This window comes from Copidosoma floridanum, unplaced genomic scaffold, assembly GCF_036245765.1.
Source record: "Copidosoma floridanum isolate Cflo_tuat_1 unplaced genomic scaffold, Cflo_Japanese_pri ptg000020l, whole genome shotgun sequence".
NCBI lineage: Eukaryota > Metazoa > Arthropoda > Insecta > Hymenoptera > Encyrtidae > Copidosoma > Copidosoma floridanum.
In genome coordinates, this window is record NW_028321897.1 from 37,194,748 (window position 1) to 37,222,180 (window position 27,433).

Consider the following 27,433-nt stretch of genomic DNA (forward strand, 5'->3'; position numbering starts at 1 on the left):
TAATACTTAGTATTGTAACACTCTAGCTGCGGATGGCGACTAACATATGATTTAACTTTTATTTATTATTTCACTTTATTGTTTTCGAGAAGGGATTTGGTTGTTTCAGGTTTTGTGCAGCGCCAATTGCAGCAGCTCATAGTATCGTATAGCTATATTAATATTTATGAGCCTTTTTGATGTATTAATACGCACTCACTAATATCACGTACACTTAGTTACTATCACGTTGCAGCCACAGTTGACACTACACAAAACGGGTTAATATAACATAACAACATTTGTATGTTAACTAAATATATATTTTTACTTAACTATCAGCCACTCAAATTGCAGTGCAGACCCAGCACACTACAAAACTGACGGTCCCAGCGTCATAGTTTTCTGTTTTATTTGTAATCCGTTATAACTTGGCATTTTTTTCACCTAGTAACTCGCCATAGGGGACTCAGGTTGACTCTAATATACTAAAATGCGGCAATAAGGGATGACTACTTCTACGCACAACAACACACAGCACCAACACTATATACGTTTACCCAGTGGGATATCTCCAGTGACGTTCTTGTTGATATTCTTGGTACTGCTATTTGTGTCGAGGGCTCTGGAAAGCTTGGGTACCCGTGTATGGACATGATGTTTGTATCACTAGGGTCTTGGCTGTAACGGTATCTCGACAGGTGAGAGTCTACCACGGCCATGCCGTACTGCTCCAGTGCCAGCCTCACAACGAGTTCAAATATCTGTTCTTGTCTTGCCACGCAGGCGCATCGTATGCTATGTGGCCCACTGTGCACTACTAGCCAGCACATCACTAGGGGTTGACCAAAAAGATTATATAGGATAGATTGGGCACGCTCATGGAGGTGGCTGAATCTCACACTGAAAGAGACAGCAATAGGGTTGGAAGAGTATCTTTCTCTCTCTACGGAGACATGGAGGGGGAAAGTTATGAGGGGAAAGGTCAGAGAGATAAAAGAAGGTACCTCCCCCTCCATGTCCCCTAGAGGGAGAAATATACTCTTCTAACCCTATTGCTGTCTCTCTCAGTGTGCAATTCAGCCGCCTCCATAAGCGTGCTCGGTCTATCCTACATAACGTCTTTGGGGTTAGCTACTATTACTATGCCTTATCTCAGTAGACTGACACACTGATTGTTGCCATTCACAAATTCATACTCTCAGTATCATACACACACACACACACACACACACATATTTCCAGGATGCAGGTGAGAAGCATGGCAAGGGAGTCAGATCGAGCCCTAAAGTTATACCTAATCCTACGCCCTTCGGGCCTCATACCAGGATTTCGTACCTATCAATCAGCCGTATGCAGGAGAGAGAACTGCCTAGAAAATTTTCGCCATTTACTGTCAGTGGCAAAGGTTCTGTGACGCGTTGGAACGTATTTCCAATTCGCCAAGTTACAGTATGGTACATAACACATAAAAACACGTAGCACTTGTAATACCTGCTGCAAAATTTGTGAAAGACTGGACTAGTTATTCCTCAACTGTTGAAAATGTACAATCCAATCGTTGAGTCAGTTTTTTTTTTATCATGCTAACATTAGAAATTTTTTAAAGTTCCTCTGAACAGTCAAAAATACTTATCTAAATTCGTTGAGGCGTGGTACTACCACACATCCAATCTATGTTAATACACATTTCATATTAGGCATTAAGTAGTCTATAAATTTTGACTTACAAATGTAACGTTAAAAAATTTTGAAAATTAAAGACGGGTGCATAGGGGGTATTAGGCATTGAGTAGTCTATAAATTTTGACTTACAAATGTAACGTTAAAAAATTTTGAAAATTAAAGACGGGTGCAGATCACTTGCAGTAAAAAATATTGAAAAACGTAAACGCTTGCTCTCTAGTGATTGACAGGCAAAATACCGTCGTAAAACTGTTTAAAAGTAAGTATTTGTAAGTAGTATGTGAACTTTTTATTAAAGTTGTGCTAATTTTAATAGCCTGTTACACATAAATACTTTTAACAATCTTTCCGTTCATATTTCAGATTGATTGGTTTAGTTGTTTTTGAGATTATCTCAAACATACAAATTTTTTTTTTAATACTAACATGAATTCTCCAAACTCCGTGAAATAATATGCTTAGGCTTGTGTATTATAATAGTAGCTCCTTACCGTATTGATGGTTTTTGATGATTTAACAGAATAACTTATGTTTTATTCAATACAATCTCATATAATATGTTGGAAAAGCTTAAGAAGTATTGTAGCACTTGAAAAAACTACTTATAAATTTTGTTTGATAAGTAAATATTTTTTTAAATAAGTCAATAACGGTAAATAAAACACACTCTTTTTAAGTAATACTTTGTAGAACCTAATTAGCGTTATCTGCTTTTATTTTTTCAGCACTTAAAACTTATGATGTTGCCAACTCTCCAGGTGACAATTACCTACAAGCACTTTAATAAATAAAGTTACATTTATAAAACTGCTACTAGATGTACTACTTCTTAAGGGTGAAGCACCTGAATAAAGCTTAATGATTATTTGTGTGATCAGAAAATAATTCACAAGCCTTCTACGTGTATAGAGAGAGAACTGCATTATTTAGTTTTACTTCTCCTCTGTCCCCAACGCTAAAAATGATAAATTATCGTTGTTCTTGTCTTTATCAACAAGCAATGACTGTTACTTCTTAATTTAAAGAGTTTCTCATTATTCCAACTTAACCAATTCTTCTCAAATATTACAGCATTTCTCTTTCTCTCGTTATTTTTTTTATTATCATCTGTGTCTCATAATGATTTTTCTCTCCAACCCTCTCTCTTCCTCCCTTTGTCTTTCTATCTATCTTTTTTTCTCTTTCTCTTTATCAATCTCTCACAAATATATGCAACTATACATAATTTACACATGTTTTTGATATACATAGCTGATTATCTTCGGACCAGCCGAGATCAGAATACTTAAAAAAAAAGTAGTGAAGAAAAACACATTCTCTGACACGTAGATAATTTTCTCCATCTCATTCAGGGTTCTATTCATAACACTCATACACATACTTTTACATTGATACAATATATTTAAATATTTTCTACTCTTTAAGTCTGTTTATTTTATTGTTTTTGAGTACGTTAGTACTTTGCTAGTTTAATTGTATTGTATAACTTAATCACTTAAACAAGGCATATACTTATGAGAGTATGACGGGATGTATTACATACTACGCTTTACATTCAACAAAACTACTTAATCAGCAGCTGAATTAGTATTTGATTTATCCTTATGCTTCTTGTCTGTGTAAATTTTTTTTTTTGTGTCATATTCCTGTACTTTTCATATTAGGGATGATCCTACTGATGGTATAAAGTCAATAAGAAAGATAATATTTTTGTTCTTGTTCCAAGTTTCATTCCACAATGTACAAAAAAAGAGAAGTTTCATGATTTCCTAAAAACTTGGGGTGAGAGAGCATTGAAGCTTTTAACAATTTCTATATAGAGGAGCTTTTGCTTGCGGGAATTGGTTCAAAATTTATATCCACAATTTCTTTTACTAATAAAATCTAACTTTTTCTTACAATGATCTCTTACGAACAGCAATGGATTAAGGCTTATTTTTCTTTAGTAAAAAAAGTGAGATAAAAATATTAAGACCTTAAAGTTCTCTGATACTTTAAATAGATTTTGTTAAAAGTTTCACTTATCTCTTAGCATTTAAAGAAGACCATCGAACCCCCCTTGGATCGTTAATTATAAGTATACTAGTAAGGATGTAAGAAGTCTACATAATGGCAAGTAAAAGACATGTAATAAAGTGAATACTAGGGTAGATAAAGATAAACACACAAACACGCACACATGTACACATGTATAAAAGCAGCACATCACTAGCACACGTGCTACCAGGTTTGCTACACTTCCTCGTAAAGTTTATTACAAATGACTGAAAGTCACATTCCAGCATCGCCTTGAACTTTATTAAGATGACTATTGGTCTCTAGCTCAATTGAAGGGCTATGTTGTTGTCTTGACGGCTCACTGAGTAGCCCTTCCTCATCTTCCTCCGGTGTTACCTAAAATTAGAAAAAATACGTGTTATTTATATACCATGCGTTCTTACAATTATGCAACTTATGTACTTGAAAGCACGATTGTGTTAATAGTAAAAAAATTTTCTAGTGTCAATTGCTACAAGCACTTTCATTTCCAATCTCCGAAAGATACTTGTAAATAAGTGGCAAACAAGAGAAAGAAACATCACTATTTACTTAAAAATGATAGTGATACTGTAGGAAGTATTAAATGTTACGCATAAGTGCTGGCATATACACGTTTCAAAAAATATATTGAAGTGTGCTCACAATCAAGCAGCCCAAATTTTCTAGACTCTATATATATATATGAAAATTTGATAGGACTTTTATAGTTATCTTACCCCAACTCAGTATTGCCTCACAACTATAGATATTATTAGGGCACACAAAATAAATACAAAGATATTCATTTGTAAGAAAATATCAGGTTTCTTTAAGTCAGATTCTCAAAAAGACTCTAGCCCTCAAGAGATTCTAAATATATAAAACAAAAACTTGTTTTTTTTTTTTTTTTGTACACCTTGAGTAATATCTACTAATCTTAAAAATTTTTATGTCTATTATGCTAAACCAGCCCATTCGGCAAAGAAAGAGTAACTATTTATTTTTCCAAGTTTTCTAGGATTCCTATGAGTATCCTTAACTATAAAAATAAACAATGCTACTATTACTCTGAAGAGTCTTATTTGAACTTCTTGATTAGTCTCAAATTTTCAAATTTCCTGGCATGCTTGCTAGTGTCATTTTGGCTACTTTGGATAACTTTGGAACCTCTGAATACCTCTGCGTTGACATTAAGGACCCTAAGGCTGGCTTTTTCATTTCAGCCTTTCTTTTCGAGAGGGAGTTTGAAGATGACGTCAAAGGTAAGATGGCTTATGTGTAGGCTATACATAGAGGAGGAAGATAAAAGGCGGTCATGAAGATGCGCATGTGTTATTGTATTGTACTGTGCGTGATTCTGCTGTGAAACATAAGAGTGGTGTGTATGAATAGGTTGAGAGCGTAAAGATACAGAGAGAAAAAGAGAAAGAGAGACAGAGTATAGAGAGTCGTATATGAGGTGCAAATGAGGTTGTCTGAGAGCAAGGGGTTTCAATTAGGAAAGAGAGCTTGGTGGGTACAAACACTGGAATCCTAGGCACGCTAATGTATTCGCGATGATTGGAAGCCGGTACACTGTGCCTCTTAGGTGTATTATAGTGTAGTAAGAATTCGAGAAGTAGTGTTGTCTAAATCTTGGCAGTTGGTAAAAGGGCATCTGTGTTTGTTGTGACAATATGGCGTAGAATGTGTGCGTTGGTTCGCAGAGTTATCTGAGTCTCAGAAGATCGGCGAGCATGAAAGACAGTCCACTGTAAGGGTGTGTGTGTGTATTTGTGTGTCTGTTTATGTGTGTGTACGATGAGTTCATACTAGAAGAAGCGGAAATTATCTGTGATTTTCATGTTATCTAAATTAATAAACGAGTGTTTTGGAAGTTAATAAAGTGTTTCATGTATTTTATTACACGATTATAATGCGTGTGACCAAGCCATTTCCCATTTAAAATGTCTACTCTATAACGGGCCGTTTAAGGTAGGATCCAGGGTTCTTAATCAGACTTGTTCTGTTTGAAAAAGGTCTATTCAGACTATTTTATTGATCTGCATGAGCTCTGCAAAATATATCTATGGTCTAGTTAAATAAGATTTATTGGTACCTAAGAATTGGTCTAGATAAAGCCTGAAAAATATTTGTCCCTTTGGGCTATTTATATATGGATATTGTAATAGGTTTGCATGAATTTGCTTTATTCTTGTGCACTATTTATTGAGATTGTTGTTTTAAAACAAGTATTTTAAGGAAAAAAGTGCTCAAAGTGCATAAGCTTCTACCTTTTTGGCATGGATTTGTACTCCAGGAAGGTAAAAATGTTTCTTGTACTTAAGTAATGTGTAGACAAATAATCAGCCTTAGGCAAGTGTTAATGAGCTAAACAAAAGATCTTTACAAATTCTATCTTCATATCAGTTACTGATGATTACAAATCACTGTTTTTTGTATTTCAGTCTCCAAAGGACTAAGACACCTCGGATACACAATAAGTGGCATAGATACACTTAAGTCTATGTTGATAATGCAACAAAAACCAAATGCAATAATAGAAAGAGTAAGTGGTGAACGTACTCCTAAGAGACGAAGGAACAATTCATCATTAACTATATTACCTAGCACTGTAGATATAGCATGTTTAATACCTCTTCTGCAACAAAACTACATTATATAAAGTACTGCTAGCTCACTAAACTTACATAAACTGCTACACAGAAATAATTTGTGTATATAATATTTAGACTTAATCATGGTAATGTGGAGTATGACTATTTATTTATAATTAAATTACATAATTCAATATTTCGCTGTCCCTCTGACTGACCCTTCAAGGGATAGCGAAGTATTTAATTAGGTAATATAATTATGAATAAATAGTGATGCTCAATATTACCAAGATTAGGTATAAATATTTTTTTAAGACAAAAGAGCAAGTGAAGGGAGTTTACAGATATGTATAAATTGCTATATATGTCCAGTCACTTTGGGTTCAAAAACTCTTCTATGACTTTTTGTTTTTTAATCACAATAAATATATAAAAGTACCACAAATTTTTTTCTATATATAATGTGAAAAAATTATATAGCAACTAAATACTTAAGGCATAAAAATTTTAAACTTACTAATGTAAAATATGAAAGACCAGAGTTACTGCAAATTTTGCATGTGTGTATAAGCTGAGCTTCGTAGTAAAGCATTAATAGTTTTCAATCTGATGAATACTCAATTAAGCTTAGATACTCCAAATACAAGTGGTTTGATAAAGAAAATAAGAAAATATAAGGTTATGATTGTTATCAAAATATCTTAAAGATAAGAAAATAGTGCAAAAATTGACAAATTTACAGTCACACGTTGCCATTAAAAATATGTTACTTAATGTTACTTGCACGAATCATGACAGAGATACGTTGTTAAAAAATTAACAAAACAAATAATTATTAACCACGTCATATAACCTTCAGAATTTGAACCCTCCCACCCCATTTATAACATCGAAGCTAGAAAACTCACTTTATGTAATTGATATTTTAAGGTTCCTCTATAATGCATAAATCTGCATATATCATCAAAAAATAAGTTCTACAAAATTGAATTATCTAAAAAAAATGAGACATGTACCGATCTTTTGTATGACACTGTTTACTCGCAGATAGCGATCAAAGTTGAAAAACAATATTGTCAACAAGTTAAAAATTTAGGAAAGTATTGCTACAACTTATATAAGTAAGCGTAAAAAGTTTCCAGACAATCGTTTTTTAATTTCTTAAGTTTAAAGTGACCAAATTTTGTTTGGAAGCTTAATGCATAATATATAAAAGCTTCTGCTATCGTCTTATTCATATCCTACTAATCTCAAAAATTTAAGAAACAACAACATCCGTTTGAAATGTTTAAAAAATGTGAATTCAATGTAACATATTTATAATTACTTGTTTAACAATCCTAGTTTCCCACACACCAATATATTTCTTTGTAAACATTTTCTTCAGAATAAAGCTTCCCCTTTCTTTAGAGCTAAGAAGCTGCTTTTTTGACAAGTTAAGAAAGAAAAAATATTCAAACATACTTAGAAGCAAAGATAATTTTTCGTTTTAAAAATTCACACATGCTTTTTTGTAAGCCGATGAGGCTGTAATTGACACATGTGGCCGCTAAAATCAATGAGTTTTAATAAAAATTAATTTGGCATTATTTTTTGGCCCTCATTTTAGAATTATTTAAATTTTGTAAGAATGTTGTTGATTTAAAGCATTCTGGCTGTGAACGATGTACTAGTGCGGCAGCTCAAAAAGCATGACACCATAGGAACTGAACTAGTCCGGGCACCTTGGGTGTTGCCGTAGCCTTTTAATATTAACAGCTCTGCCAAGTTTTTTTCATGTAGTTTTATTTCCTGAATTGGAATTTTTAGGGTGGAACCTCAAAAAATCACGCAAAACGGTACATTATGTCACTAAGGCACAAAGTGCAAACATGAGCGCCTCAAGGGCACGGTTATTGTATGTTGCTACCCTAGTCACGTATAAGTTTTTTTACCGTGGGTGCAAAGTACAATTTTGTGCTCGTGGTCACACTTTGCGCCCAGTAAATTACTCTGGGCCCTGAGGCTAAGAACTACTTTGATACTGGAGGGCGTTACTGATTACCAAGTTATACCATGTAGGCCAGGTATTGTAATAGATTATCATTGTAAAAGAAAAATTTATAAAGAGAATATTCATAAATAAATTTATAAATGACTCATCTAAAAAAAATTTGTTCTTCATTCTTTGGCATGTTTTCAACAAAAAACTTCTTAGGCTGTACGTACAAAAATCCCACAATTTTGAAGTAAAAAATTTTCAAAGTTCTGATAATGTATTTCTTAGAATTTCTAGAGCCTTGGCAAAGTATTAAAACAAAAATGTTAACAAGGCTCACCAAATCTTCATTAATTGTTAACCCTTACCTAGAATGTTGAAAAAAAATTCCGATAACATTAAAATAGCATTGGTTTTGTAGTTAATATTTTGAGCATTACAGTGTACGCGCAGGTAGTAAAGTATACCTATGTGCTTTAGTGTGTCGTACAGATAAACAGATATACGTTTGCACTGTCTTTTAAAATAAGATCATTTTTTTTACTTTAAGAATTTCTTACTTGAAAACCATGGGTTAAAGTGTATACATTAAAATTTTTTTTATGTTCATAGTACACTAAAGAATAGAGAAAAAAATTTATTTGCTTACAAAAGTTGTTATTAAAATTATTTTGTTTAATATTTTAAGGTTTCACCTTCAAAATTATAATTCAGGAGATAAAACTACATTTAAAAAACTTTGGTTGAGTCATAGACCTTTAAAAGCTATGTGAACCTCTCTGGTAACTAGACTAAACGAGCGACTTCAAAATAATTGGACTTGAAAAATTATGACTATCTTGGCTTCTGCTTTTCCTCAAAAAAATGCTTCGTACACATTTTGAGGTTATTTTGACAAGATTAAATGAAATATAATTACTTTTTTAATAAAACAAAGTGTTACGTACGATATGCTAGGCATATCATACTAACTTCCCCTGATGACCACGAAGCTACCTTATCAAGAGGGTACCAACGGGAGGGGAACGAGGTAATATACGGCCCGGCAAGCTTCAAAATCGAGAGAACAAAGGGAATACTTGGACAGACAGGGGGAACGAAGAGAAGACTTGCACAGACGGAGAGAACGAAGGAAATACTCGGACAGACAGGGAGAACGAAGAGAAGACTCGCACAGACAGGGAGAACGAAGACAACACTTGGAGAGATCGGGCAATTAATCGGGAACACACACGCGTCTTTGCCTTACAAATAAGTATCTTAAATGAAAGTCTTTAAGGTTCCAAGGTTTTGATCGTTCTCGCGAAGCACCTCCTTACCTTTTGGTTTTCCCACGTAACAGTTTTGGTGCTAGGTGTAGGGTTTGGTAAGAGTCAAAATTTTTTTTGCACGCCGAGAAGCACACATAGTGCAGTGCCACGAGAATACAACGATTAAAAATCGAGGAGCTGAGAAGCCGATCAAAAAGGACAGGAGCAGTCATATTCTGCAAGCAACGGTGACATCAACCCGCAGAAAAACAGGACTAGGACACCAACTGCTGATAATTACAGGATCAAGGATCAAGGAGACAAGCGGCGAGCGCTAAAAAGAGATGATTTTCAAAATCTTATTTCTACTGGTGTGCATATCAACGAGAACGTAAGTCCATTTATAATAAAATTAATTTTATACCTTACTCCCCGGAAAAAAGAGGGAAGGCACTTATTAGGCAAAAATAAGGTCGTAAAAAATTTTTATTTCTGGATTTATACTTATTATCACGTCTGCTCCCCGTGTTTGGCGTTTTTTTTTCTCACTCTTAGAACCCGAAAAGAAATCGAGCGAGACAACAGACTTAAACAAACAGCAGATTAGGAAAATTTGGGCATATCAAACATAAAACAGAGGGAATTTATAAGTAGGCTTCCACAGATAAAGGAAATATCCGAAAATAATAATATAATAATAATAACCGGCACCCCATATACACCACTGATTTTATAATTATAATTCTTATTAACAATACAGACTGCAGATATTCCAAAATAATATTTCTTCCTAAATATCACTAAACAAAGAAAGGGCCAAAATTAAAGAGAGCTAGTACAAGACGAACGCTGATCTTTTATTTTCTTATCTCGCCTGTCACTACTCTTTCTACCCGATTATTGTTAAGCTGTGACACAGGTAATTTAATGCAGCGCCGTTGCTAGGAGAATAAATAAACCTTATCAGAACCAAAAAGGAGGATATGACACATAGAAATACATATATAAAAGAGGAAAAAGAAAGAAAAATAAAATAAAAGGAAAAAAAAATGATTCACCAACGTGACACTATCCATGAGTCAGAGAGTGATAGCGAAGGCCCAAGTAATAATATGACGGCAGACTTGTACAGGCCAGAGCCCAATAGTAAACAAAAGAAGGAAAATATGACGGAACGAATGTTGGAATTGGAGCTGGAACCCAAGGGGTGCGAGAAACTAGACGCCCTGGACAAAGAAACAAAAGCGATAGTCATGAGTTTATTTTTAAAGATAAAAGCAAAACTAAAAAGAGCAGAGGAAGTGAACGTGCCACATGAGTCAAACACTGAGACCAGCCGAAATCTGTCACCGACGATAAGGGATGAAAGGGACATATTGTGTGACACAAACGCAAACATAGGACGTATAAATAAAGAAATGGACCCTCTTTCTGGCGAACGAGTCTTCGGGCAAAGCTTAAGAGAAACTGAAGAAATACGTGGAACTCGAAAAGATAAAACAAATATGTTATCAACACAATGGAGCATGCCAAAGAAACAAGAGCAGCCGATTCACGTTACACCCCATTACGAATATCAAGGCACAAGAAACTCCGGGACGAGAGACTTACATGCTCAACAGCTGTGGGACGAATTAAGGAATATAAACAAAGAACCTGGAAAAATAAAGGAATTCGTGTCTATCGTAGCAGAACCACCGTAGACTAATAATTACACAAACTGGACCAATTTTAATGAACATAGGGATATGGACAATATAGCACCAACCATGGGCCTATATACAGAAAATATGCAAGCTACAGGTAATCACAACCATCCACGCAGACCGCAGAATTTACAACAAAACATTCTGCCAACGCTCAGCCACATGGCAAATAGCATACCGTTCTTTGACGGCGACCCAATCAATCTGCCACTATTCGAAAAAATGGTAAGAATTACTGCTCAAATGAGGCAACAACCAAGCGAGGGCCACTAGTAAACCTAGCAAGTAAAAAGGATAACACAACAGAAATCACTAACGGGGCACAAGGGACCGCAGCAAACGTAAAACGCTGTATATATTGCGACGGCCGAACCGGGCATTCAGTCGAGGAATGCCAAAAATTACTAGCAGTAATCAATGACAGAAAAACTTCGCGAGACAACGGAAGAGAGTTAAAAGGAAATTGCAGTTATTGTCAGAGACCAGGACACTACGCGAGAGACTGTCGTTTACGTATGCAAGACGTAGAGGAAGAGGAAAGACGTCGAAACGAGGGAAATAACCAACCCGTGAATAATATCCATACCAACGGAAATGCCTATGATTATAGGGGTTTAAATGATAACTTGAATAACAATAATTACAATAATTACAACAGGGGCTATAATAATGGCCCAGCGGAACAATATAACAGGAATAATAATTATAACTACAACAATAGAAATAACAATTACAATAATAGAAATAACAACTACTATGACAGGAATGATTACAATAACAGGTATAATAACTACAACCCTACAGGGAGCAATTCTTGCACCAACCGCGGCTACAGTGACCAGTATAATAACAACAACAGGGAATCATTCAACCGTTATGGGAACGACTATAAAAATCAAGACAGTAGGGACGGCTATAATAGGGACCCAATTAGGCAAGAGCCGCCACGGGATAGGGGCCCACAGCATCTAGAAAACAACGCATACGGCCATGACAATAGGAGAGACATTCTGACAGCTTCAAACTCGCAAAATGTTCGGCGTGCTCCCCAAACGTCGGGCATCAACTAGAGAAAGAGATAGAGAAAAGTGTGTCAAGTGTGGAAGAATGTGTGAGAGAGAGGCCGCAAAAGACGGAAAAAGAGATAGTAGAGAAGAAGACGTACAACGACAGTCCGAGTACTCACACAGTGCCAGAAAAAATAGAAAGTAATACGGCACAGCAGGATACCACTCCGATGAAACGGAGCGGAAAACACACAAGAAAAGACAGGAGAGCCCACAAGAAAAGTAATCGGACAAAGGCGCCGGACACACATGTAGATAATGATGAACCCAAGCTTTCAGAACGTGACGAAGAAAGAGAGCAGCTTTCGAAGATAACTATAAAACTCGCAAGAACAGGGCATATGCTTTCATCGGTCCAGTTACAGGGACCACAGTTAAAGAATGGAAAGGCGACTTTCTATGCGGATACAGGCGCAGAGATTTTGATTGTAAAGGTTAATTTTCTAAGCACAGACATGCTAACAGACAGTAGGTATCGAGTAGCTATTATTGACGTGACTCACGGAGCACGCAAAACGTTGGGCAGAGTACAGGCTCAGTTGCACTGATTAAAGTGCACATTACGTGTGGTCCCCCATGACTTTTCAATTGACGCGGAAGGAATCATAGGGTGGGATATTTTTAAGCGATACCGGGGCCAGATAAGCGCCACCGAGAATACGATTAAATTGGATAGCGTAGAGATATCACTGTTAAGGCCGGAGTGTTTTAATATACCTGCGAGATCGAGGCAAATAATTTGTGCGCGAATAAGAAAAAGCAAAAATAATTCAGAAAATGGCTGGATAACCCTCCAAGAAATGAAAGAAGGAATATGGTTTGGGAACTTTAAAGCCAGGAATGTTAATGGTAAAATAGTCGCAGAGTGCATTAATACAAGTAACGACATAGAATACGTGCCTGTTCCGGAAGTAGAGCTGCTAGAATATGAGAAAATTAACCAGAAGCGCGCAAAGGACGTCGAAGGGGACGACGTCGAAAGCTTGGAGAAAGGAATGATAAGATTGTTTGATAAAGAAAAAAGAAATGACGAGAAAAAAATCAAAATTTTTACAAAAAACGAAGAGGAGCTAGAGAAAAAAAAACGAGTGGACAAAATAATGCAACTCGTAGCCACAGCTAGTTGCAACAGGGAAGAAAAAGAACATATGAGGAATTTAATTCAGTCCAATAAACAAGGAGAGCCCAACATACATGATTAATTAGAGGAAAGGTCTGATGAATTACGGACTCTAGTAATGATTGGCATGAAAATGCAAGATGTAGAGAGAAGGCCGGGAATGAGGATTGACCTGTGGGAGCCTAACGAAAAGCGCATAAGGCCCCCACCTGAACCACCACCCCCGCTAGATCCTTAAAGCAACGGTACGCCATTGACTGAAGAGGGTACAACGACGATAGTTATAAAAATATTAATAATATTAATAATAATGATAGTAACATTAAAAATAATAATGACCGAAAAAAAATACTGGATACAAGAAAAATAAAGCTAGTTCATCGACATAGTATATTGTATAGGAAGACAGGATAAACAGAAACATACGTGTATAATACAGATACATAGCGACAAGCATTAGTTTTCATGAATTTGCGGCCCTCGGATGAGCCGCGAGTGAGCAACAAATCATACGAAAAGAAAATATGAAATAAGTGATTACTGCGCAACCAACAGATATTCTGACAATTAACCCACCCCTTTGTAGAGACAGACTATTGTAAAAATACGTACAAAAAATCAGATTTCTTAAATTTTTGCGGCCCCCATACGCAGCGCGAAAATATGCCAAAAAGAGTGGGATTAATTGGATTTACGATAAAATTTTTTTCGCGGCCCCGGATGCGCCGCAAACTAGATATTCGCATACGTTACACTTAGATTTGCAAAAAAAAAACCACTACTATAATGGATAGGTACGCATGAACAAAGCATTATTAATATTATTCAATTGTAATTTGATGTAATGTGAATAAAAAAAAAGCAAAGCGAATGAGGAGTGCGTGTGGCACTTTCTAGTGAGTAGACGTACTCAATAGGAGTAGAATTAACTCACAGGCCACATGTACAAATTACGCATGTTAAAGAGAAATAAAAAGGAAAAAACAGACGTGTGATCTGACATATACTTGTAAATTAAAATAATTTTATTCTTGATTACCCGATTGACTTCATTATTGTAAAAAAAAAAAAATATATAAAAAAAAAAAAAAAAAAAAAATTTTAGCAATTATTGTTAGGTAAAGAGGAGCATAGAGAAATGATGAAAAAAATAAATAAAACAATTTCAAAAAAAATAAAACTATTTTTTAAAAAGGCTCACGAGCCCACGTCGAGTATGAAAAATTAAACCTCCTCTTCTTACTTCCTGCTATCGTTCTCCATTAGAAACAATCCTACTCCTACCATCATGATATACTGATAACCACAACACCTGAAACGCCATAATAATCGTAACGGGATACAGAATTGACTACTATGTCTAAATTAACGAATAGCCCGTTCGTCAAACTGTCCACCTCAAAGTTAGCATAATTTTGCAAAAAACTACATGGACCAGTACTTAATCGTTCATGTAAGGGAGACTAAAAATAATGCACCCAGATCACCACTCGACGATCGAGAGGAATAATCGACCACACCCAGTGTGCGGCAGTGTTTCTGAAAACTTAGCCATCGAAGGACAACGTTACTAGGCCATCCTCATTCAAACAGGATCGTCGATATTGGAGAGAAGGCATACGAATCTACAACCCGCATGCTTAACTGAAAAAAAATAAAAGACGCTTGCAATCACATAAGCTGTCACTTACATAACGACATTGCGCAGCAGTGTACGTAAGCTGCTCCTGCTTTTGCAAGAAAGAAGAAAAATAAAATTGCATCTATAAGGACTACACACGGAGATTCTACTGGCGCAAAAAAAAAAAAAAATCACGCTGTGAAGCAAGTAGAGTTGAAGCTCAGCTTTGAGAACTCAGTCGCCACGCAAACATCTTAAAAAGTACACTTTCTCTAGACATTAGAGAGTAATAAATAAAAGCTTTGTTGTTCTAAAAAAAAAAAAAAAAAAAAAAAAATATCGAAAAAGCAGCGAACTAACTCAGAAAATACGTCTACGGCGTTAAGAGTGGTTGTTGACAAAATAAATACCCTTATAAATCCTTTTCTAAATCTGACCACATAAGAAAAGAGATTAGAGGAGTATAAGGGAAACATTGTATAAAAAAAATGTATGGGTGGAAAGTATTAGAAATATGTACGATACGGGTCCAAACTTCACTGCCAGAAAATGATTTTTTTTTAATTCATACCTCCAAGCTTGTCTCGACCAAAAAAATATACTAGTGAAATGTAAGGCAACCAATTGTCAAACTATTTGACTCAACAGTGTTCTTGAATATGTTATATGACCCCTCAGGAAAAATGGAGCGCATTATATTATATCCGACTATTCACAAACTCAAAAAGCGACTTATATGCGCACGTAGAGCCGATGCGGAATAAAAGATAACGTAATGAAACATATTTACGATGAAGAATTTTTGTAACTAGGAGAAAAATACCCACATTGACGAAGACACTAAAATAAATAACAATAATTGTACAAAAAAAGTAGAGAAAGAGAATTAGAAGATGTGCGTTCATTATTATATACTTTATATGTGAGGAGAGAGCCACACTCGCAGCTCAACGCTAACCAAATAAAGGGGAAACATAAGAGAAAGGGTAAGGTACATACGGTAATACAATTAAATAAATACCTATCGATGAAGTATAAGTAGTGTTAGGACAAGTATTTACCACAGAAATTAGGGTTGGTAACTAATAGCTAACAGCTTTATTCATTACAGGATTGATGAATTCGGCATGGGGCTTCTTTTTCTTTTGTATAAGGGCCTTCTCCATCGGGGGGGCCCTACTACTGATATATTATAGAATGTTTACAGGAAAATAAAAGGTTCAAGAAGAAGCGCGAGAATTGGCAGTAATTCAAACCACACTGACAGTAGAACTCAGAGCAGAAAGGTGACTGCGATCCTCTAGACGGATACGAGAATTGTCGGTGACCAAAATTAGAATTCCTGAGCCTCGGGGATGAGCGCCAGGAGTCGCGCGACTATATCGGAGGGCGCAGTCCGAAGAATGAAACTATTAAACTAGGAAAGAATTTTTTTTCAAGTATGTAGTGTCGAAAAAATCACTGTAAGTAAAAAAAAAAAGAAAAAAAATAACTGGTAGTTGTAGTGATGATAATCATAATAATAATAATAATAATAGTAATGTTATAGGTATAATAACAATCAATACCATTTTAACAATGAAAAAATGAGATTGAGCGCCAGGAGTCGCTCGGCTATACCGAGGGGCACAGTCCGTAGGACAATAAATTTTTTTTTTCTTTTGATGATAAGGTTGTACGAAATTTTTTTTTTCTCTTTTTTGATAAATAAGCACAAGTGAAAGTATAAAAAAAAAAAACGACATTGTAAAACCACACTTAATGTAAAGTAGTCGTAAACAGAAGCTAACTTCGCGGCAATTTCATATATAATTGTAATGTAAGGCAAAGCGCATACAGCAACAATATTGTTATACTCTTAGCACACGATGAGAGGAGACCGAATGATTGTGAGAGGAAAAATATTAATGTAAAGGGAACAGCGGTTCTCTTAAAGAATGGAAGAATGAGTGTAGGATACTTAACTACATTAACAACACAAACAACAGAATACACTACAGCACACACACGCACACTCGCAACAAATCCACAGGCTCAGTACCGTCAACATCGGAAAGCCAGCGTCGTCGAGGGCGACAACGTCGCGGCCTCAGACGTGTTACGTACGATATGCTAGGCATATCATACTAACTCCTTCTGGTGACCACGAAGCTACCTCATTAAGAGGGTACCAACAGGAGGGGAACGAAGTAATATAAGGCCCGGCAAGCTTTAAAATCGAGAGAACGAAGGGAATACTCGGACAGACAGGGAGAACGAAGAGAAGACTCGCACAGACGAAGAGAACGAAGGGAATACTCGGACAGACAGGGAGAACGAAGAGAAGACTCGCACAGACGGGGAGAATGTAGAGAACACTTGGAGAGATCGGGCAATTAATCGGGAACACACACGCGTCTTTGCCTTACAAATAAGTATCTTAAATAAAAGTCCCTAAGGTTCCAAGGTTTTGATCGTTCTCGCGAAGCACCTCCTTACCTTTTGGTTTTCCCACGTAACAAAAGAAAAAATTTACCATTTAAATAAGTTATTGTTCATTTTTTTGGTTGTTTTGAAGCACATTCATTTTTGAAGAGCTGATTTTAAACTATTTTACAGTGGGCTTAACATTTAGTGTATAAAAAGCCTGTCATAATGTCGCATTGGACCCTAGGAGGATGTGATAACATGGATATGGATATTAGCTACTATTTTTTATTGCGTTATGGAACATAGAACAAAAAAAAATTTTATTCCTTAAAATTTTGAAAAATTCGACCTTACAAATAGTTGTGTCCTCAGCGAGTAAAAAATGCAAAATTGCGTATCATATTTTATATTATTAAAAAATGTTTATTAATGTAGAAAAAAATACCAAAAAAGTTAAGCTAAGAAAAATTTACATGATTATCCATTGCAAAGTGTGTTGTTTATCCCTCTGTACAATAGTTACAACTAGTTTGTAATAGCTATAGTTAGTGTGTCTAACAAACAAGAGTTCTTGCGCAAGCCCACAACGATTTTACTCGCTCTCCGACCAGGCTGACAGTGGAGGGAGAGCTCTCTACTTTTACCTTTCGCTTAAGCTACCCTCACTCACTACCCTACAATGTAAGATTATATTCAACAGGTTGAATATAATCTTATACCATTCTGATAAAGTATGAACGATTCTGGAGCAGTGCAATTATTTATTTGTTTTTTATTTTTCGCTTTTTTTTTTACTGTTATTATTCATCCTGGTGTCCTTTCTTTATAACAGTCATTTTATTTATACGCTAATTTTTTGAAAACCATTACATTTATTGTAAAAAATTATTGTTTAGTCCTATAATTTTGATTTATGATTTGAATAATGCTATGATAAATATATGACAGTTTTTTAGTTTAGTAAGTTAAAAAATACTGTTTTTTACTTGTCAATAAACTCACTCTTTAGGTTAAAAAATTATTTTGTCATGTATTTCCATACTTGTGCAGGAAATAATATAATACTGCTTTTACACCACCTTGCAGTAAGTATCTCGTTGCAATTTTTTTAGAGAAAGAATTAAAATCTCTCAAAAATTCTTAAACAAAAGAAACTCAAAAGATTTCAAATAAATAAAACTAGATAATGTGACTGAAAAACATTAAAAAAAAACTGTCTGCATGTACATGCATGAGCACCTTTCCAGAATAAGCACGCCGCTCTACAAACGAGCGATGTAGAGATCGCGAAATCAAAACAAACAGCTTTGCAATAGAGTAACAAATAGCATACATATTTACTGGCAGAATATTTATTATGTATGTAACTACTATTATGTATGTGACTACTTGCTCACTTCTGTATTTATTAAATGCATTTACAGAAGCATTAAAATAAATAAATAAACTGTCTAAAACAATAGACACGGTACAGACAAAATATAGCCATTCTAATAGCGCTAAGTATAATTTTAAATAAATTTTCCTAAATTCTAGTTACGTTATTTAGTTTCTTTTATTTAAGAATTTTTGAGGCATTTGAATTTTTTCTTTAAAAAAAAACGCTCCAAGATACTTATCGCGAGGTGGTTTGGAAACAGTACCATATTATATTTTGCACAAGCATGTTAATACATAATAAAAACGTTATTTTACTTGAAGAGTTAGTCTATTTATAAGTAAAAAATGTTATAAGCTCACTAAACCAAAAAACTGTTTTATGTTGATCATAACATTATTCAAATAATAAATTTAAATTGTAGGATTAAACAATTATTTTTTTAATAATAAATGTTATGCTTTCCAAAAAATGAGCTCATAAATAAAACGACTTTTTAAAAAAAAGACACCAGGGTAAATAACAACACTAAAAAAAAAAAAAAAAAAATGCACTGCTGAAGAATCGATAATATATTGTACCATATTGTGTGCGTGGACAAAAGACGTAACCCACTTGACCAAAGATTCTCCACCCCTCCACGGTATAAGATTATATTTAAGCTGTTAGAGTGAGAGGAGCTTCGGTTGAAGATAACGATAGGGGGAGCTCTCCCTCCACTGCTGGCCTGGTCGGAGAGAGAGTAAAATCGTTGGGCACTTGCAAGAACTCTTGGTTGTTAGACACACTGGCTGTATAGTAAGAAATAAATTTTGTGGATGCAATTTTACTTAAAAATCTTGAAAAATTCCATCTATAGTCATACCCCCTATGGTAGTAAATTGTTTATTAATAATGTGTTAATGTAAAAAATTATAAAAAAAGTCTGTTAAAGGCTGCAAATTTCCATTACTAAAATTAACATTTAAATCGCCAGAAACAATCATAGGCAAAGAATTGTAATTTCCTTGCAATGCAGTAGAACCAATATCTGAATATGGTAGTGAACTCAACTGCAAAAGGCAAATAACTTAATTAATGTTAGTATTTGGTTAAATATAAACAACAACGTGCTTAAAAAGTAAAGTCATATTTATACGCGTCAATTGTAAATTGTAACCGACAGACGCAAAATAACACATCCGCATAGATGGATGGCCACTGTCATCACTCTTAGTCTCTCCCTATGGCTTGTAGACTACTTGTCTCCCTCTGAATTAGTCAGACCAATATTCTTGCAGATGGCAGCGTAAGCACGCAGTGCTGGCCACTTATTGGCCAGCAGCCGTGCACGGCATGTATGTGTCTGCGCAAGTGGATGCAAACTTAACTACTGCTTGTAGACGAATATGACATAGTATATCAATATACTCTGACTGGCAGCAGCGTAAACTCAGCGCTCCTCAATAGAAAGAGAGATAGAGAAAGAGAGAGAGAAAGAGAGAGAAAGACAGAGAGAGAGAGAGAGAGAAAGACAGAGAGAGAGAGAGAAAGAAAGAAAAAACAGTATTAGTTTATCTATACAGGTGGGACAGAAAAAGCGTAACGCCTTAAAAATTGTCACTGCCCAAGTGGAAGCCCTTGTATAAAATGTTGTTACATTAAAAAATAAAAATTGATGTATTTATTTACACAGCATAAACAGTAGATAGACGAAAATTGCATAGTGGTGGTTATAAAGCTATTCTGACTATGAATGGTGTGATAAAAAAATTTTATGTGTTTCTTGACTTGTCCATTACAACCTTTTAAAGAAATTCATTCTTAGAACTAGTTATAAATTGGAACATCACCTCTGAAAAGTTATGCAGCAGCCTAACACTTATCTAAAGTGTATCATTAGGTACAGCTGTAGCTCGGAAACCAACTTAATGCTTTGTCTTAAGGTAAAAAATATTAAATCTGAGCCTTAACCCGACTTTTAGCGAGTCATGGCTTGTAATATACTGTTACAAATATGCTATTTGTACACCAATAGATGTAAAACAAATTATAATTGCGTTAAGCAGAGCTTTCGAAGTTTAGAACTTTGTTGAAAGTGCGCTGCAAATAACAGTTTAAACTGTGAGACAGTTTTGGGCAACGAGATCAACAAAGATAAAATTGAAGATGATGACGAACCAAAAAAAAATTGTAGATGATTTGGGGATCCATTCAGTGAAAGATTCAAATGAAGTATGTAAATCTGATAATAAACTTATATTCCAAATAAATCATACATATGTGAATATATTACATGCTACTGCACAATTAATGTTTTCACTAGTAATATTTTGTATTCTGATAAATATTTTAATGCTATGTGTGTTTGATTTTTATATTTCTCAACGTTCTAATGGTTATGGAAAAGTCTGGTATTAGCGTTAATAATAAATACTAATTTTTAGTATTTCGAAGCCACTGAAACAACACAAAATAACTTTATTGCCCTATTCCAATGATGAATTTTTTATTTGTTTTTTTTATAACTATAAAATTTCGAATTATTTTCTTGAGATATCCTAATTTGTGCATGAAATAATTTTTTTAAGTAAAGCAGAAGCCAAGATACTCACGATTTTTAAATTCTGATCGATTTTGAAAGCACTCATTCAGTTGCTGTGAAGTCACGCTCTCCAAGGAACCACACTCTTTTGATGTAATATGGGCCACTGCAGGGGGTAAAAAATTCAATATGGTGCAGAAGAGTCAACGCATATACTTGTGCAGCATTAGGACTCCGAGGCTATTTTTGCTCCGTGTTTAAATATTTGATGACAATGAGGCCCGTGCATTTTTCTGAACCACATTTACATCAGGAAGCAGCTCCCGATGCACTTTTTTTATAGTCTAGATCTATGTAACTCACGAAAATCCGAAATAAAATATGCAGCTGTTGTTAGCTTTCCTGCGTATACATATGTTTACAGTAGTACTCGTATACATACGAGGTGTGTTCAAAAAGTAGCAAGAATTTTTTTTTTTACGCGGGTTTGGAGAGTTCGCTTGTATAAAATTTTTTTTTATTATGTTAGTACACATGCCCCTAAGATACGATAAAATTTTCAGCAATATTCATTGCTTGCTTTTTGAGTGGCAGCCACTAACGTTGGATGTGTTTTTCGAGCTCGTCGATTTTCGTTTAAAAAAAAAAATGGATCAAAGAACTTGTATTTAATTTTGCGTAAAAAATGAAACAAAGTGTAGTGAAGTTTGTAAAATGTTAACAAAGGCATATGGTAAGTCTGCTATGAGTAAAGCAAGGATTTACGAGTGGTATAAGCGTTTCCAAGATGGCCGCGAAAACGTTGAAGATTACGAACGACCCGGATGCCCAAGCGCATAAACAAACGATGAAAATGTAAAAAAAGTGGCATAGTGCATCATGAATTCTTGCTACAAGATCAAACAATCAATAAAGAGTACCACCTACAAGTTCAACGCCGTTTGCGTGAAGCAATCTGAAAAAAACTCCCAGATTTGTGGCAAAACAGTTCATGGCTTTTGCACCACGATAATGCATCTGCTCACACTTTATTGCTTGTTCGTGAATTTTTGGCCAAAAACAAAACTGTAACGATGCCAAGGCCTCCACATTCTCCAGATATGGCTCCATGTGACTTTTTTCTATTTCCAAAAATGAAGAGAACATTAAAAGGCCGTCATTTTTCAAGCATAGATGACATTAAAAGCTAATCGCTGAAAAAGCTAAAAGCTATTACAAAGATAAAGTTTCAAAAGTGTTTCGAGAATTGGAAAAAGCGTTGGCACAAGTGTATTATATATGAGAGGGATTATTTTGAAAGGGGCAAAATAGATATGTATGAATAAACAAACATTTTTTTAATAAAACGAAAATTCGTGAATTATTTTTTTGTAATTTTTTTTGTTTTTAGTCAACGTTGAAGACGATATGTATTCTGCAGAGATACGGGCTGAATCTTTGGAAAAAAATTTACAAGGACACAACAAAGTAGACGTCAAAAGTGACAGATGAGGCTCGTGCTGTACCTATATGTGTACGAGCACTGCTGTAGATACATGTATACACGGGAAAGCTTTTAGCAGCTGCGTATTTTATCTCAGATTTTCGTGAGTCACATAGCTCTAGAGCATTAAAAAAGTGCACCAGGAGCTACTCTTTGATGTAAATATGGTTCAGAAAAAAGTACGGGCCTCATTGTCATCAAAGATTTTAACACGAAGATAAAACAGCCTCAGAGTCCTATGCTACGCGTGTATATGCGTTGACTCTTCCGCGCCATATTGAATTTTACCCCCTCCAGTGGCCCATATTACATCCTAATTCCATCGCTCCTCTTCCCTTCACTACTGAGTTATCGTCTTTTCTAGTGTTCAAGGCCATAGTGCTTCAAATTAACTATATTTTCACAATAGTTAGAGGCCAGAAAATTATACGCTTTCTGTCTTTGTGTAAGGGTACTCAATATTTGTCAATAGTTTTGGAATGAACACAAAAATGAAAAATATTTATATTTTAGTAATAGTTACAACGAATCTGTACAAAGTTATAAGGCTGAAGCTAGCTTACAGACACAACCAAAAAGGAATCACTCTAAAGGGGTTAGAGGTGGTAGGTTACACGTTTAAAATAAAGTTATTTTTTTTAATGCATACATTTTATTTTATTGTATTTTATAACTTTTTTTTTTTTTAACACTTGTCATTATGCTGCACATTCATATTAAAATTTGAATGCCGCGCGCAAGTAATGTGCGCATGGTAAGCTAAGCGAACGCTAGACTGCGTTCACCCAAAAAATAGTAAACCTATCATACAAATGATAGATCAAGGGGATGAAAGGGCCTGAATGATCCCAGAAGAGCAGTCGCTCCCTTGACTAGGACCCGGTCATTGGTATTATCTGGTCAAGAGTGATACATGCACGAAAGATCCTGACTACATCATCAAGTCACTTCTTACCTAAGACCCGTTGAACAGTGTCACCTGGACAAGGGTGATCCTGAGGTGAGATGAGCCAAGATAGTGACCATTATTTTGGAGTCTGAAGATACATAAGGTAAATGACTTTTACGGTTTCTACTGTGAGATCAATCCATCTGTGTATACTCCAATAGTCGAGTTCCTCGAGTAGATAGAAAACGCTTATATAGGCTGTAAGCAGTCTGGGACAGCCATTGTAGGCTATGCTTACGAAACCCTAGAGATTCAAATAAGCGACATTGACGAAAAGATTACTTAAGTTATTTTCACCTTGTATTATCTATCTACTTAACTGTAGGATAATCTATTTTAGAAAGGCATAAAAATTCAAATTTAAAACTTTCGTAATTTAGTCACCCATGAAAAATTAATGGCGTAAAAACTATTCAGTGTCTCATATAAATTAAAAAGGTATATCCTCACTTTAGAATATTGTTAATTTTTGAATTAATATTCCATATCAATTCAAATTTTGTTTGCGCTCATTACCAAGTTAACTACCCCCTTTTGAGCGATTGCAAGTTCCGTATGAGTATTTTAAATTTTAGATTAGTTAAAAGTTTAATTGAAAGAATAATTAAATTAAGTTAGTTATTAAAATGTATTCATTTTAATCAACGGCCGATAATCTAAGTTAAAAAAGTATCAAAATTCAATTATATTATGATCTTTAAAATTTTATTGCTCAAAAAAGTAATAATCTTAAAAAACTGCTTTTTTCATTGTAGGGACTCCAAGACTATTTGACAAATAAATAAAATTTCTTTAGATTTTCTCTTATTAATTAAATCGACGCCTAAAATTACTTAGTTCTAGACGGGGTAATGAATCTGTCCTCTGACAGGTAGTTGACTTCAACAACTATGTGTTGGACCTTAATTCGTAAGTTTTCGTAGCATTACCATATATCAGTCATTATCTCTAGATCGCTATAACACTAAGGAAAGTGAGGTATTGCCGCTCTATAAAATACTTAAAATTAATGTTTGATTGAAAAAGTTAAATTTACACATTTTCTGCTCCATACGTACCACGAAAAATATTTGTTAAGACAAAGTTATAAAAAAAAAAAAAAAATTTCTGTTGATACAAGTAGTCTTAATGTTGTAGTAGTTTATTTAATTATTGACAAAAAAAATTAAGAATTTTTAATTAAGTACCTACAAACGTTTTCTTGAGTGTTCCAAAACATGACATCACGATTTAATTGACAATTTGAGAACTTAGCTTCCCGCATAAAGCATATGACCCCTACATTTAAATCGTATGATGCCAAAAATACAAAGAACTGAAATGCTATGAAAAAAAAATTTGTAAAAAAATCGTGTAATGCAAGAAAGCTCTTTTTTTTAAATATCTGACTCCAAACAGGAACTCAAGCAAGTGAATTACACACGTTAAAAGTTATAGCTAAGAAACTGTATTTTCTTCTCTACGGCGCTGCAGTAAGAGTGTTTCGAATTTCTCGTCTCCAATGAAAGTTTCTTAAATTTAAACCACCAGCGAAGATTTTTAAACGCACAGTAGTCCACAAAACTTTGGCTTAAGAAAGCTGCCTTGATTAGGAATGCCAATCCAAATTATAAGATAAAAAAAGCCTTCATCAAATCAGCCACGACATTCATTTATATACACACACGTTTACGTGTGAGCAACGTAATCCTAGTATCTGTACGTAGTGATTGCTCCTGTTTTGGAAATTTTTTTAGTTGTCAGTCCACTTACCCATATTTTTGATGACGGCATTCTAAAGATCAACTTACGCACACAATTTCTGTAATCCTACATCTAGAAAAAATATCTGACACTTTTGAAAACAGTTACAAATCATTAATCATAATTTATCTTCTTTAACCCTTCTTGTTGAAAGAGCAAACTTGAAGCATTAATTTCTTGAGATTTTGCCTAGTTGGCCAGTTGCGGGTATAAATGAGGGCATTGTCAGATTCAATATAATCCAATTTATTTAATGATTAATTTAATGTTTTTTATTTGGTGACACTAGGGCCAGAAAGTCTTCTTAATCAGATAACAATTACTCAATTTAGTTAAAAGTAATACTGAATACATACGTACACCTATTTTTACGCCGTCAGACTTGCTCAGATTACCTTTACATCGTATTCACAATTCGTTTCACGTCATAAATAAATGATGTTTAAGTTGTTAGTTGGATATAACTCTTGCTTTGAAAATTACAAGGCACTTCTATATTTTAAATATAAAAAAAAAAATTAAGTTACTTTAAAATACTTTTTTGGTATTTACAAAATCGTTGTGTTGTTTAAGACTAATGACGTTATAGGTAAATTAAAAATTTTGAGTAAAGTGATGTCTTACAATATCATTTTAAATTAATGATGTTTATTACTTTATAGCACTTTAATTGTTCATTTTATACATAAGTATGTACAAATACGTGCAAATTCAATTGCAAACACAGTATTGTTCTTCAAAAGTTTTTACACTCTGAAGAACTGAGCCCTAAATCTGCCACACTCTAGTCGGATATCTTACCATTAAGCTACGAAAATAGTATCTCTAGCATTTATAAAACTTATACTCGTCGTCCCAGAATAAATTCAAATAAAGAGTCTGATTAACTTTATTGGCTATGACAACATAATTCACAAAAATAAGTGTTGTGGTTAAACTCGTCTACCGTAAATATCCACATGTCTACTGTAATATACATTATCCTGTCCATTATTCTTTATCCTAGCCCATTTCCTAGGAATGTTGTTTTGAAAGCACTTGTGCAAAGACCAACAAGCATCTGAAAAGAGGTGAATCACCTTCAAGTTACTGAAACCTGCAGTCCAATAATGATTTATGTACATGCACGCTGGCCTATGCTGACGAGAAATGCGAAACAAAATATTTTTCTACAACCGTAGATATAAAAGTTTAACTGGGAACAGTAAAACTGAAACATTAAATGCAGATATAATTTTAGATTAACATAAAGTTAGACATTAGGATAGCTTAGAATTAATTCATAGTAATGAGTAAAAACATTATTAAAAGCTAGAATCGTCACAAACAACCAGTACATACTACACCACGAGCAAACAACTACATTACATATGAACTATGACGAACCTGGGACACAACATTAGTAACCTTCAAGGGAATATCCGATTTTTACCATTCAAGTTCGCAAGCTCATGATTTACAGAGTCACCCTTTTTGCATCGCATTAATAATTTATTAAACATACTGCAATAGTCTCATTTGTAATCTAGTTAATTTCTAACACTTTTTCCCGAATGTACAGATTAACGGAAAGTAATCCTTCCCTTTTTCTTGACTCGGAGAGAGAGTCCGCCTATCTCCAATAGGGGTCACAAAGTCTCTGATTTTCTAGGGTACCACGAGACGACTTCCTCTCCAATTACAAGCAGCAGAAAAGCATGTTTACTAAAATTCTACTGAAATTCCGTATTATTTTTGTAATACGAGATTATAAACATTTAAACTACCGGTAAAACAAATTATGTTAGCTCGCGACAGGCAAAGCACTAGTATTCTAACAACTGCTATTCTTAGTATCATTTTTACAATTATTAATATTACTTTTAAAATTGTTATAACGATGATTATTATTGTTATTATTATTATTATTATTATTGTTATAAAT

The 27,433-nt window shown here is 34.5% G+C and overlaps 1 protein-coding gene across 2 annotated transcripts in view; it reads right to left on the reverse strand.

Annotated features, from left to right (window-relative positions):
* Window positions 1–3,301: 3,301 nt before the first annotated feature.
* The window catches only part of dnc (phosphodiesterase dunce), a 1,903,237-nt gene continuing 1,879,105 nt past the window's right edge, over window positions 3,302–27,433 (reverse strand). For both annotated transcript variants that reach the window (XM_089593782.1, XM_089593781.1), the window contains exon 14: window positions 3,302–4,059. In XM_089593782.1, the coding sequence (XP_089449908.1) occupies window positions 3,937–4,059 (123 nt within the window). In that variant the 3' untranslated portion in view covers window positions 3,302–3,936. The remainder of the gene's footprint in view (window positions 4,060–27,433) is intronic.